General features: G+C 48.8%; 3 protein-coding genes across 4 annotated transcripts in view; 2 read left to right on the forward strand and 1 right to left on the reverse strand.

Moving 5' to 3' along the window:
• Positions 1-13653, reverse strand: part of Recql5 (RecQ like helicase 5) — a 42163-nt gene that overhangs the window by 5342 nt on the left and 23168 nt on the right. The window lies entirely within an intron of this gene.
• On the forward strand, positions 1047-8932 carry Smim5 (small integral membrane protein 5). Its single transcript, XM_012514467.2, has 3 exons — positions 1047-1351; positions 7663-7819; positions 8356-8932. The coding sequence occupies exons 2-3, from the start codon at positions 7693-7695 to the stop codon at positions 8463-8465; spliced, it is 237 nt and encodes a 78-aa protein (XP_012369921.1). The 5' UTR covers positions 1047-1351; positions 7663-7692; the 3' UTR covers positions 8466-8932.
• The window catches only part of Smim6 (small integral membrane protein 6), a 9013-nt gene continuing 3980 nt past the window's right edge, over positions 8621-13653 (forward strand). The window contains exon 1 of the mRNA XM_023713878.1: positions 8621-8694. The gene's annotated coding sequence lies outside the window, so the exon portion shown is untranslated. The remainder of the gene's footprint in view (positions 8695-13653) is intronic.

The following is a 13653-nucleotide window of genomic DNA, read 5'->3' on the forward strand; positions in this document are numbered from 1 at the left end:
TGTTCACCTAATCCCCAAATGCTGGCTGAGTCACAATCCACCACCACGCTCAGCCTCTCCATATCTCACCCTTGGGGCTTCACAAGGCATCACTTGATTCTGTCCACTGTATAGCTGGTGATAGTTATGGTTATAGGACCCCCGAGGTCCTAGCACATATGTGACTCAGCCCATAAAGAAGGAAAATCCTGTCTCCCTCTAGCCAAATGAATATAGCTCTGAAACTGGACAGGTGGTGGGAGCAGTGGCTGTGGCCACCAGGAGGCGCTCTGCCTGCTCCTGCTAGGTAGTACCGAATAAACAACATACTCCCTGCACTGGAGTCTACTCATCCATACAGTGGCAGCCTATCTTACTTCTGGGAGGCTCTGGCAGCCAAGCAGTGTGGCCACAGGGTTGGCCCAACCCCCAAACCCTGACTCACTGGGGTTTTGTGTTCAGATTCAAAGAGTCCCATTGACTATGGGGTTGGAGTCAGTTTCTCTCCCTGCAGTGTGGTCTGCTAGGTGGCATGACCAGCCAAATGTCAAATGCCCCAGTCACTGGGCTCTGGAGCCCCTACGTGACACCAGCCAGGCGTCTGGAGACAGCTGAGAAGAAAGTGACCAGCCCTCACCAGGCAAGCAGACCACTCCTAGGACACCTAGGAGTCTCAATTCCCCTCAAGAAATCTCTGGATGTTAAATAGAAGGTCTCCCCAGGGGCGTCCTGCAAAGTCCGCCTGCTGGCTTCAGTAGTCTGGCAGCTACCCCACTATTTACTTTCTTTCCAGGGAGAGGTGAGTGGGAGGGACCAGCCAGGGAGTGGCCTAAAGGACAGGCTGGGGTGATCAGGAGTCCAAGAGCAGGAGAGCTGCTCCATCCTCTTGGCCCAAAGGCTCAGGCCAAGCCCCCTGGGGTCATCTCCACGGAGAACCAGAACAGAAGACTAGGAGCAGCCTGGCTCTAGCCCACAGCTCAGCCCCAGCCCACAGCCCAGCCCACAGGAAGGGAGGGGAAAGGAAGAAGAATAAGAGAGAGAGAGCTCAGTCTGAAGCCGACCTCTTAGGTGGGGAAAGGCTAGTGCAGAGTAGGATGGGCTTCAACCAAGGCTCCCTCTGGCTTCTTCTCACGATGGTAATTTGACACTTGCATCTCTAGGACAGCAACAACAAAAAAGCTGGGGCTGGACAGCAGCTGGCTGTCAGCAGCAGGACCTGGTGCTGAGGAGAGGTGTCCAGGGGAGCAGCAGCAGGACAAGAAAGCAGCGTACACAAAGAAAAAGTACAAGGTGGTGGCCAAGGGCCCAGGAAGGCACAAGAAGCTCTGCACTGGGACACCCCTTCTTGGCCCCCCAATACCTCTATTTCCAGGTAAGTGCAAGACATGATAAAAAGGGTCAGGATGGGAAGCAAGCAGTAACAGTCTCCTGCCCATAGGGTACAGGATCACAATTTACCAAGAACACAGACAGGTCTTGGGGGATGTGCATGGCCACTTCCCTTATCAGAAAATCACCCTCCTGGCACACCTGAGCTCTCCCTCCCTCCCCCTGGACACTCCACAAGGAGATCAGGGACTCTGCCCAGAGTACTGCCCTCCTGCTTGCTGTGCAACAGAGAGCTAAGGGCCTGCTTACTCTGCAAGTCAGTTTAAGCTTTTTCTATTCAATAGGCTTAAAAGAGGGATTTGGCTGTCCCGCCGCCGCTGCATGCCTGCTAAGCTTCTGTGTTTCCCAGGATTAGGGTTAACCCTGTCTCTCCATTCTCTCCAGTTGTGATGCTCAGGACAGGGTATTCCCAGCTAGCTTACAACTGCCCAGGATGCAGAAAGGCCTACAGCATCCCTGTACACCCTGCCCTGGACAAGAGCACCAACTAACACTTCTCAGCAGTTCAGCCTACTTGTTACTAGGTGTCCTCAGCTTAGGCACAGGGAGATACCCTGGACCCATCTGGATCCCCAGGTGCCTTCAGACCTTCCTCTGACAATGAGCACTGAACAATGAACCAGGGTCATGCCTCATTCTAAACCCAGGGCCTGGGCAAATAGCTCAGTGGATTAAGGTGCCTACAAGCAGGCACAGGGGCCAGGGGATCAATCCCCTGGTCTGCCATGCCGGCCCCACCCCTGGGGCGTGCTGAGACAGCTATTGAGACTGGGTGTGGTGGCGCATGCCTGTAATCCCAGCTCTTGGGAGGCTGTAAACAGGCAGATCACTAAGAATCCGATCTAGTAGCGAGACCCTGAAAACCCTATAGACCCTTCCCCCCCCACCAAAAAACCCCAAAAAAACATTCTAAACCCAGAGGGGCAGGGGTGAGGAGATAGTAGAAATAGGAAAGCTAGGAGGGAGCCCCCATCTGGCTTCAGTTTTCTGCTACAACACTGTGGTGCCAACCCTGAGTCAGCTTGGTTCTTCAAGGAGTACCGAGCCCAGCCCTCCTGGACCAGCCTCACGAGCAGAGGTTACTATTCCTTCTGCCTCCCTGTTCTCACACCAGGGCTCAGTTCCCCATTCCCTCATCTTAGATCAAGCAAACAAGTCTTATCTAGCAAGACAGGGAGAAGTAGAATCCAAGGATAGGCCAAGTGTCCTAGGCTCAGCTAATGCCATAGGCATTGGCCTGGGTTGGTAGCTGGGAGATTAACTCCTGTGACAGAGGGAGAGGATTCAACTAAAGCTGGGCTATGCTGAACACAGTAGGTGAGGCCAAGTAAAGGAAGAGCACAGTGGTACCCCAGACAGGCAGCTGCCCCACACCCACTGGACACAAGTGGACAGCATCCTCCAGTAGTCCCTAAACTGGGATAGAGGGGGACTGGCCAGCTTATATGTCTATAGGCAAGGAACTAGTCCAGTTTCTAACAGTCACCAGAGCAGGAGGTCTTCCTCCTGCCCTGGAAAGCTGAAGGACTAGGGTAGCAGAATAAGAATTTAAGTTACTTTCTGTTTCAAGATCAAAGAAGCAGTTGCTTGGCCGGGCATGGAGGGTGGTGAATGCACCTGTAATCTCAGCACTCAGGAGGCTGAGGCAGTGAATTTGAGCCCAGCTTCTGCTACAAAGTGAGTTCAAGGCCAACATGAACTACAAAACCAGGCCCTGTCTCAAAAACAAACAAACAAGCAAACCAAAATGTTCAGCACACTGCACAGTGGGCATCTCCACCCTACTAGTAGTCAGGCCTCTGAATCCAAGTCTATACAACTGTTACACTCACTTGAGCAGCTTCTCAAGTGAAAAAATTTCCAGCAAAGAAAGGGTGGCTGATACCCACAATGAAACAACAGAGGCATAGCAAGGAGCCCTTCATGGCCACGAGCCATCAAGCACACTGTGTTTATCAGGTACAAACATATTGCCTGTTCTCCTTGGCACAGGGAGCCTAGAGTCTGACTATCAGTTTTTCAAGGAAAAGGGGGCATTTGGATACTTAGTGGTGGCAATCTGGCTTCAGGATGCCTGCTGCTCTATGACAAGGCTCACTGTGCTACGAGATGCCACCCAAAGGAATGCTGCCCAGTCCCTCTAGTCTTTCAGTTTCCCTCTGCCTTGTTGGCCAGCTTCATGAGCAGAAGTTGCCTGTTCCCTTCTACTGGCTGCACCCCCGGCCAGGGAGCACCCCTCAGAAGGCTCCAAGAAGGGCTATATAGCCATCCTGAGCAATAGGAGGGCTCAGTGGCAGTGCACGCTGCTTTCTCTGCCTGGGGCCATGCGGAGCCACCACTTGCTTTATCCACCCCTCTGGAACCTCTGAGGAACTGAAAAGGTTCCAACAGAGAGACTACTAAACATGAGGTGGGGGTGGGGAGGCTCTGAATCCCCTGCTTCTCAGGCAGGAAGTACAGTTTTAAAAGGAGTTTGATGAACCTGAGATAGAAAGATGAGGAAAATACAGAATTATTGAGCGCCACTTGGCTACCCTGCCTTCCCCTCCCAAACCTGGGAGGATAAAGGGACAAGAGAGACCATCTCAGAACTCCTGATCTCCCCTGGACACAGCTGGGAACATACCACTGGGTCACCTGACAGCTGCTGGTTATATTGGGTACCAGGCGTCAGGCACTGGCCTTGCTTTAAATAGCGCACTGGGAAGCTGTCTGGGGACCTGTTGGAATGTGCCTCCTTCCTAATTTTGGAGAACAAGACCCCTCAGACCCCCACCAATCCCACAGGCCTGTTCTGCTCTGTCACAAGTCTAAGCTTGAAATGACAAAATATCAACAGCCAGGCAAAGAAGGTTCCCCTTCAGCTCTTTGGGAGTAAAATAACTATGTCCAGCAGCCCCATTTCTGTGCACAGTGCAGAGAGCAGCCCTGGGTCAGATCCCAGAGCTACATGAGCCAAGACTAGCTGGCTAATTCAGCTCCCAGCCACTGTCTACAGAAGCTCTAGGCTCAAAGCTATAATGAAGCTCACAGCTATGCAACAACCTCTTCCCAGAATTGGGCCAGGCCCAGTGGGCATAAGTTTGCAGCTTTCTGACTTCACAACCCCTTGAGGATGCTTGCTGCCTTTGTAGCTGAAGCCCTGATGAATGAAGACCAGCCTGATGAATAAAGACCAGGCTCACTTAACACCAGGCTCAGCGTCAGACTCAGGCTCATCCTCCTCAACTCTGGAAATCCCAACTCAGATAGGCCTAGGGTCCCCATACCACTGCTCGCTCATAAGCAGGTGTCTCCCCTCCCAACCTCTTACTACATCTTTGGGTGTGACACATAATGTAACAAAGTGCTCCCTGTCCACCTCCCTCCTGCCTGCTTCCTCTTTTAAGGAGTGTCTTCTTTGGGCTACATTATGTAACTCAGGCACAGTGCCAACCATGCTGAAAAAGCCAGATTAAATATATGAAGAAAGAGTGGAAAAATGCAGCTCCATTTCTGAACCACGTATAAAATTACTTCTTTAAGGATGAGGCCCCTGGGAACCTGGGAACAAAGACAGCACAGAGGTCCTAGAATAGCAGAGGGACCACTATCCTTGTGCAAGCCTACTCTACCTGGTTAGTCTGACCAGAGAAGATTATCCTATGATCAGGACAGCAGGAGACACATCTGCCCTTTGATGACAAGTACCATTAGTGGATCCCAGAAGACCTGATGGCGATGTGCTGGTAAAAGTGGGGATACTGCAGTACTCTCAGTGGGGCTGCTGCTGCTCTAAATTATCTTGCTGCTCAAAGCCCAAACTGGTCTCCAAGGAAAGGAAAGTATGGGAGCAGGAGGTACACTGCCTGGCTCTTGTCTGGCCATGTGACTAGAGAGAAGTCACATACTCTCAAGTCTCAGCCTAACACTTTGTAAAAGGAGGTAGGAGATGTGGGAAAAGCTGGGAGGATGTAACCCAGGCAACCTTCAGCTTCTGACAAGAAACCATCTACTTTTCTATGGAGTCACTGCCTGCCTGCTACTCCCATTCTAACTAAAACTACAACTCCCCTTGTCTAGCTTGTTCACCTTCCTTCAAACATACACAAGAAACATCCCAAGAATGAAGGACATGTCACTCCCAAAAGATTATTTAGGGAGAGTAGGCTGATATTATACAACAGTAGGGTGACAGCCCACCAAGCCACGGAGACCCAGGGCTGCTTCATCACTCCTGGCCCTGGCCTGGGCTCACTCACAAGGTGTTCCAGGCCTCTATCTGAGGCTATTTACTGCTTCCCATGTCTGTTAGATAACCAGTAGCTTGAAAGATTTCATGTCTGGGGGAAGCAGGATGACTAAAACAGTATTCTGTGAGGGATAGATGGAACTCCTGAACCCACTGGGATGGAGGACCCCATGGCAAAACCTGGATCAACATGATGCTGATTCTTCCTCCTCTCACAGAACAATGTAGGAATAAAGAAATTCAAAAGGTACACACTGGCTGTCATGCAGTTCCTACAGCACAGAGAGGGGGCAGAGGGACAGCTGGGTCCTAAATGACTACAAGTCGGACTCAATGGATATTTCACAGGGGTCTGTAATGGGGTCTGAAATGCGGTGGGTGGACTTAGCTGGTAGGGACTCCTCACTATCAAACGTGGTCAGGAAGAGGCTGCAGGGCCACAGGAGGGCAGCTGGTATGGGGCAGAGCACTTGATTAGATGATCTGTAAAGGAACTCTAAACTTGCCATGCAGGCAGCAGCACCAAGAGACAGGCCTTGCAGACTCAGCTAACTCAGGAAAAACCAAAACTGAAGGTACTGCCCACCCAGGTGAGATAAGGCAGGGTGACTATCATTAAAGCTAAAGGTCTGATCCAACCCCCCCAGCCACCTATCTTCTACCCCAAGATTAAAGCCACTGTCTTGGTGAACCAGTTCAGGTTAGACTAGTACAAGATTTCCCTCAGTCCTTTAAAGCTGCCTTGGCTCCCTAGTGCTCACAGGAGGGATGGAAGAAGAAAGAAACCCTGATATACAGTAGGCCCCAACTCATTCAGCTTTGAGCTGGCCCTTAGGCCAAACGTACCCCGAGACAAAAAGAAGCTGTCTGGGATGGGGTGGGACAGGCCAATCCTGGTCTGGCCAGAGGAACAGGTCCAAGCCAACAAGGGAGGGTTGGCTGATCCAGCCCTGAAAAGCCCAATCCCACTGTGACAGGATACTCTGCAATAACTGCATCAACATGGTGCTGCCTCTTCTTCATGGTAGAACAATGTAGGAGTAAAGAAACGTGGGAGAGGAGAGGTGGTGGCAGTAGATACCTGCAGTCTCAGTTATATAAGATAGCAAATTTGAGATCAGCCTGGGCAATATATCAAGATCTTGTCTCAAAATAAAAGGCACCAGCTATCAGCTATGGCTATCGTGGCTTTCCTCAGAGTAGCCTGCTACTCTTTCTTTAGGGTATCCTTTTATTGTTTTTTCTCCTTTTCCTAGCCCAAGCTCTCTTTGCAGAGCCAGTTTCTCTCTCTTCACTTTTACTTTCTCAAATAAACTTGGCCCAATGCTTTTTTAAAATTAAATTTTTTAAAGTGCCAAGGACATATCTCAGGGCTAAAGCACTAGTAGGTAGGGCTCTGGGTTCTATTCCTAAAATTAAAAAAAAAAAAAAAAAAATGTAGGCTGGTGGGAGAGTGGGTTGTCCAAGGAAAACTAACTTCATATTCCCAAAGCTAGGAGTACCTCTCTCTGATCACTTTTCACCTACTGCTGATCCCAACCAGAGAGAGAGAGAGAAAGCACCCCCCTCTCAAAGCAACCTGATCCTCCTGCCCCTGCATTCATCAAAGGATCAAAGGAAGCACACCAGGCTGGAATCCTGGGGCCTGTCTTCTCAACCTGAGGCCATCCAGGGAGCAGCCCAAATGACCCAGGGCTAGGTAAGGGTGCTGTGTCAGCTGAGACACCCTGCCCAAACCTGGCCACGGTGTCTCAAAACAAAAGAGCATAACAGTGAAATTGTTCTGCCTTGTGGTCAGGAACTTTCACCAAGCTTAACCTTGGCTGGCAGCCCCTCCAAGCAGACTCCCAATGTCACTCTTACCCTGCATTCTGGGCAGAGCTGGCTAGGTGAAGGCTGAGGGCTGCTACTAAACACATAACCACTAAGACTTCCTGCCTCCTCAGAACCACCAGGGGCACTGGGAGTGAACCTGATAAACCCGTTCTGCAGGCTGCAGTGGGAGAGAGGGTGGCTTGCTCTTGCTGCCTCTCACTCTAGATGTTCTTTCTGCCTCATCACAGCACTAGAGCTCTGGCAGGAAGGCACACAGCATGGCAGCCGAAGACTTTGTACAGGAGATGCACTCTGTGGGTGAAAGGTTGCTGATGAAGCTTCAAGGGCTGTCACAGGCTGAGCCTGTGGAGCTTGTGGCCTTCTCCATCATCATCCTTTTTGCAGGCAAGTAGGGGCCCTCAGATTCTCCTCAGCACCCACCCCATGGCTCTCTAGCATCTAGGAGAAAATAGATCAGTGATGGTGACCTTTTAGAGCTTTCAGTGATATAAACAGCCCTCTGCAGCATGCACGCCATAGGTTCACCACCTCTGGGTTAGACTGTGGTACTAGCTACTAACTCACAGGGTTGCCAGGTGTGACCCAGAGCAGGAGGAAAAGTAGAGATCCCACAAGGGATTTTTCCATATCCTCGGACATTGCCACACGATGGGCAATGCTGGGAACTGGACCCAGCAGCTCTGTCAGATGTCAACTCAGGGATAAAGGGAGCCAAGCTTGGGCAGTAAGACAATGGGGAGGTCAGGGCCAGGGACTGACACAGAAATGGTCAATGTCCCCCATCAAATTCTCAGGTCCTTCTGACCATTAACCAGACTTGGGGAGAAAGCCCTAGCATAACTGTGGGGGGCTTCTCTGGAAGGGGGATAGGCATCTCTCCCTTCCAGAGTCTGAGGTACCCACACTCTCCCATCCTACAGCTACTGTTCTGTTGCTGTTGCTGATAGCATGTAGCTGCTGCTGTGTGCACTGCTGCTGCCCTGAGCAGAGAGGCAGAAAGGTCCAGGTGCGGCCCATGACCTCGCCCTGAGGGACAGTGGAGAAACCAGAAGAGAAGCTGGAGAAACTGCCAGAGCCATGACACAGGCTGTCAGCCTGAATTTTGGAAAAGGACATCCTGGCTTCAGCTCTGGTCCTGTCCAGGTGCCGGAACACTGATGCATGAAGCCTTATCAAGAAAACAAGGGCTGGTACAGGCACAAAACCTTAACTGCCAGGGGACACTGGATGCTGAGGACAAGCTGACTGTTTGAGAATCAGTAAGTCACCTGAACTTTTTAACAAACCAAAGACACATGGGTCTTCATTCTTTGATGTGGAACAGCCCACATGCGTGGGCAGCTAGTCCTGCTGATCTATGCCAGCGAGGACTGAGTCAATCAGAGCAATTTTGTGCAACAGCTACAGAATCCCAGGCTCCCTCACTGGAGGAACATGTTAGTATTCTAACCCACTATTTTCCTGTTTATTTCCAAGTAAAAGCTTTTTAGTTACGTTTTTCTGAGGTTGGGCTGGGCTCCATCTAATAGGAGGGCAGTGCCAGAATTTTAGGGGTGTGACAGTGACTGTTCTTTATAGGCCACAGGTCTCCCCATGGCCATGAAAGCTGTAAAATCACAGAGAGGAATGCCACACAGGTGGCAATGCCAGGAAACCAATAGAGAAACACAGAACATTCCAGTCATGCATAGCTATTAACAATCACTGGCTGCTGGATCTCCACTCTGCTGAGTGACTGAAGCTGTTTGCCTCAGGGCAGGTGCTAGGCTTAGGAATGCCGTAGCCCATAACTCCTACCTACAAACTCTGTATTAGCAGGCTCAGGTCACTGGATCTTCCCAACTTCTGGAGCTAGAGAAGAAAGGTTAGCTCCTAGTACTGTCTATAAGTTACAACCTACACCTTTGGTCCTGTCTCTATTTGTATGACTGGGTACACTCATGCCTACCTCTGTCACTTACCTGCTCTATGACTCAACCCTGAGTCAGGTCTCTTCCCTAGTGCAATGGGCTTGTTCTGGTACTTGTTTCCTGGGGTATCTTGTGAGGATAAACCAAGAAGACTTACATCTAGCAGCTAGCACAGTGCCAGGTATTTCCTAAAAGCTCCACAAATGTGAACTGTCATTATTTTCCCCTTTAGCAACGAATCAACCCAAAGTGCATCACAGACCCATTTTAAATAATGTTACTACTAAAATGCAACCTCCTTCTGGCCTCCTTCAGTTTTCTTTTCTAGAGGCAGAAAGAGCTACAAACTCAGAAATGGGGGGAAGGGCCAGTCAGATAGTTCAGTGGAGTAAATCACCTGCTTAGGTGAGTACAGCACCCCGGGTTCAATACCCAGCATGCCTTGCTGACCCTGCCCCCAGGGCATGCTGAGACAGCAATTGAGACTGGGCATGGTGGTACACGCCTGTAATCCCAGTGCTTGGAAGGCTAAAAACGGGAGAATCACTAGGAGTCCTATCTACATAATAAGATCCTGTAGACTCTGTACCAAATACATCAAAAAAAAAAAAAAAAAGAAAAAGAAAAAAGAAAGAAATGGGGAGAGTGGGGCACTCCATATGTGAGGCTCTATATATGCTATTGAGGCTGGGACACAGCCTTCTATTGTGCCTCCCTGCCAACTCTCCAGAGCCATCATACCAGAATCTGTAACTTTTCACATGTTTCTGACATCTAGATCTGCACAGCACACATTCTAGTTTCCTGACAGTAGAGCCCTATCTACCCAGAAAACAGAACATGGAGAGAGGTGCCAGGCTCTGTCATTTGCAGATGAAAATCCAGGCCATGCAGGCAGGAACAAGCAGGCAAGAGAAGCTCTCACTGGTTGGGTCTACTTCCTGGTATTCATGGACTCTCCTGACAGGTTTGGATTGAAGATTCAGAGAGAAGTGTTTACACACGAAAAATGAAACCCAAGAACTACCTTTCCTCAGCCCACCCAAAGAATGGGATCTAGAACAATAAAAACAACAATAACAACAAGGGACTGCACATGCTCAGGCATTGGCTTAAGCATTTTCATGCAGACAGATTCATTTATTTATCACAATACCTTATTGCTGTAGATACCATTATTATCCTCACTTAGACATGAGGAAATTAAATCTTAGTGACACTACGTGACTTGTCCAAGTTTGGCCAGCTTAAAAGTGGCAGAGCCAGTCTCTGGGTCTAGTCTTTCTGGCTCCAGAGCCCATATTCACCACACCCAGTGCTCTATTGCTTCTTGGGTACATGACAGATAACACTCTGATTTCATTATCCTCCATCAACTAACCCTACATCCAAACTCCCACACCAAAACTCTGTCCCAAATTGCCTCCATGAGTGTAGCTGGGACTCAACAGGTAGGAGCTGAGGTGGAGCCCAACTAGGTATCAGAAGAAAAACCCAGTCATAATGGGAAGGTCAGGGCAGCCAGCCTTTTTCACGCCCAGCACCACTGACTAGAGGTAGAAGCGCTTTGTTCAGGTGCTACTCCTACAGGATCCAGCCCAGTTCCTTCCTGGCTCTTTCTCAAGCAAAGCTTCAACAGCACCAAGAATGGCCCTCCAAGACAGGCCTGGTGAGCACACCAGTGATCACAGCACTTGGGAGGCTAAGGCAGGAGAATCATGAGTTTAAGGTCAATCTGAGCTACGTAGCAAGACCCTCCCTCAAAACAACCAAAAACCAGGGCTGGCCAAATAGCTCAGTGGATTAAAGCACCTGCAAGCAGGCGCAGGGGCCAGGGGTTCAATCCCTGGGCCTGCTGTGCCAGCCCTGCCCCCAGGGTGCACTGAGACAGCAATTGAGACATGTGCCTGTAATCCTAGCCCTTGGGAGGCTATAAACAGGCGGGTCACTACGAGTCCGATCTAGTAGTGAGACCCTGAACACCCCTAAAATTAAAAAAAAAAAAAAACACCAAACAAAGACAAACAAAGAGACCCTCTTTGGGTGGCTAAGGCCAAGACACATTGCTAGAAAAGATTTTAGTTCATAGTCTAGCTGCTGAGAGGTGGGCACCATGGACAGCCCTGGGGATATATAGGCTAACTAGCCAGTTCATTTGCACCTTCCTGTTCCATGGCAGGCAGTACATAACTGCTAGATTCAAATAAGCTGTCCCTGACCACAGCAGACTTGCTCCTCCCTGCTCTACAGCCCCACCAGCATCGGGCTAAGTCCCACACAGACGTCCAGACTGCTCAGATGAACAAGTACTCTGGCCTGACAGCAGCCAGGTACATTCCCTAGATGCACAGCCTCTAGGGTGGTTCTTCCGAGGAACATGAAAGCTAGGAAAGGAGGCAGCCATCTCCTACTGTGGTAAGAATAAACAGAAGGGTGCTGTGGGCCTTAAAGATTACTAATGGCCAAAAAATGGGTGGCCATTAGTCTGCATTAGGCCTGGAAAACATCCAACCGACTCTGAACACATTACTTCTAGAACAGCCCCAACCATCCTAGACCAACTGTTTGCAGGACACACTGCATGCAGCATAAGTGATCTCCGGTGGTCTTGCCAGCTTTCTCATACCATTTCCCCTGTGGCCTCTGTGCACCAGTTGTCTGCTCTCAGTTCCTCAAAAGGGCTGCCCTGTACACTGAAGATCTATTTGTTTTAATGTCTGTACATTATACCTATTACAAACTATAATAACGCAGAGACAAGAATCTCATTAGGAAAATTTGAGAGCATAGAAAAAAGCTTCCTCCTAACTTTGTTTGCTCAAATGTTAATATTTAGAAGCAAGGGGCCAGGGAGATGGCTCAGTAGAATAAGCGCTTGTGGGGCTGGGAAATGGCTCAGTAGAATAAGCGCTTCACTGGCAAGCACAGGGCCTGAGTTCAATCCCTGATTCTGCCAAAAACAAAAAATATTTTGAAAACAATCTACAGTAAAACTCGTAACAACACAATGGGCACCACAAATAGCAATGCAAATTTAAGATCATAAAACATGAGACCAAAAAATAAAATAAAATAAAATAAAATAAAACATGAAGCTAAATTAATTTTGTCCTTAAATTCCTCTCTCCTTGGCCATGTGCAGTGTTGTGGAATGCTGCCCCTAACTCTGTCAGTTGATGACTTCCCTGTTTTTCGAAGCTCTAGTTCCACATGGCTACCGGGCAAAGGGACCCTCAGCACACAGGTTCTACCACCTATACCAACAGCAGCTTCTGCCTTCCCCATCATCACATGCTCTTCCCTGTGACCATGATATCAGAATTATCTACTTGGGGACACCAGTTCACTGAAAAAACCAGTTAAAGCAACTTTCATGTGTATGGTGCACATTCCCTACACATCTCATTTTAAAATGAAACAGACCACAAATTCCCTGGCCAGCTTTTCTAGAGTAGGATCAAGGTCTTTTGCTGAGTATGGGTACCCTGCAGTATTTATTTTGCACTTTTAGTTTCACTGGAGCAGATCAAAAACTTAAAAGACATCAGCAAAGGAATCTAAGTATGCAGTGCCATTGGCGTTTTATAAAACATCTGCTTCTCTTTTTCAATTTATTTTAATTTTTTTTCTGCTTCTCTTTTGACAGAAATATTTGAGTGATTCTAAATGGTCCCACAGTGTTTAAAGAACAACAATTTACTTTCTCATCATTTGTACTTGTTTTTCCTCCTTTGTACTTCATTCAGAGGTACAGCAAGATCCTCAGAGCTCAGACAATATAACTGGATTCAAATCAACTCAGTTGCTTACTAGCTATATGACCTTGATTAAGTTACTAAACCATTCTAGGCCTGAGCCCCATCTGTAAAATTGGGAGTTTCAGGTACCATTGCTTCATTTTCTAATGCCACCTTATAGGCGATTATGTAATTATAACAACAAGTACAAAAAAAAAGTATATCAAAAGTCTGGAAACTGACTCTTGATAAGCCCCTGATTTATCTGATAGAGAAGTAGTACCAGGGAGTGCCAGAAGCCAGCCTCTTGGCTGTGTGCACTTGGCATGCCCGAGATGTTAGTCAGCAAGTTTCACACAAGGAAATGAGAAGCACGAGGCCAAGCGGGTCAATTCAACCCACAACAGCTTTAACTCTACTAAGCACACGCCTGTAATCCCAGCACTTGGACAGGCTGAGGCAGCATTACACATCTAAGGCCAGAATGAGGGACACAGTGTGATCCTATCTCAAAAAATATAATGAGAGAGAGAGAGAGAGAGAGAGAGAGAGAGAGAGAGAGAGAGAGAGA

This window comes from Octodon degus, unplaced genomic scaffold, assembly GCF_000260255.1.
Source record: "Octodon degus isolate 3935 unplaced genomic scaffold, OctDeg1.0 scaffold00033, whole genome shotgun sequence".
Classification (NCBI taxonomy): Eukaryota; Metazoa; Chordata; class Mammalia; order Rodentia; family Octodontidae; genus Octodon; species Octodon degus.

What these genes read in the sequence shown, in the direction of transcription:
- Smim5 (XM_012514467.2), top strand. Translation starts at nt 7,693, where the DNA reads ATGGCAGCCGAAGACTTTGTACAGGAGATGCACTCTGTGGGTGAAAGG. An exon ending in CATCATCATCCTTTTTGCAG is followed by an intron (nt 7,820 to 8,355) that starts GCAAGTAGGGGC and finishes CCCATCCTACAG; the next exon opens with CTACTGTTCTGTTGCTGTTG.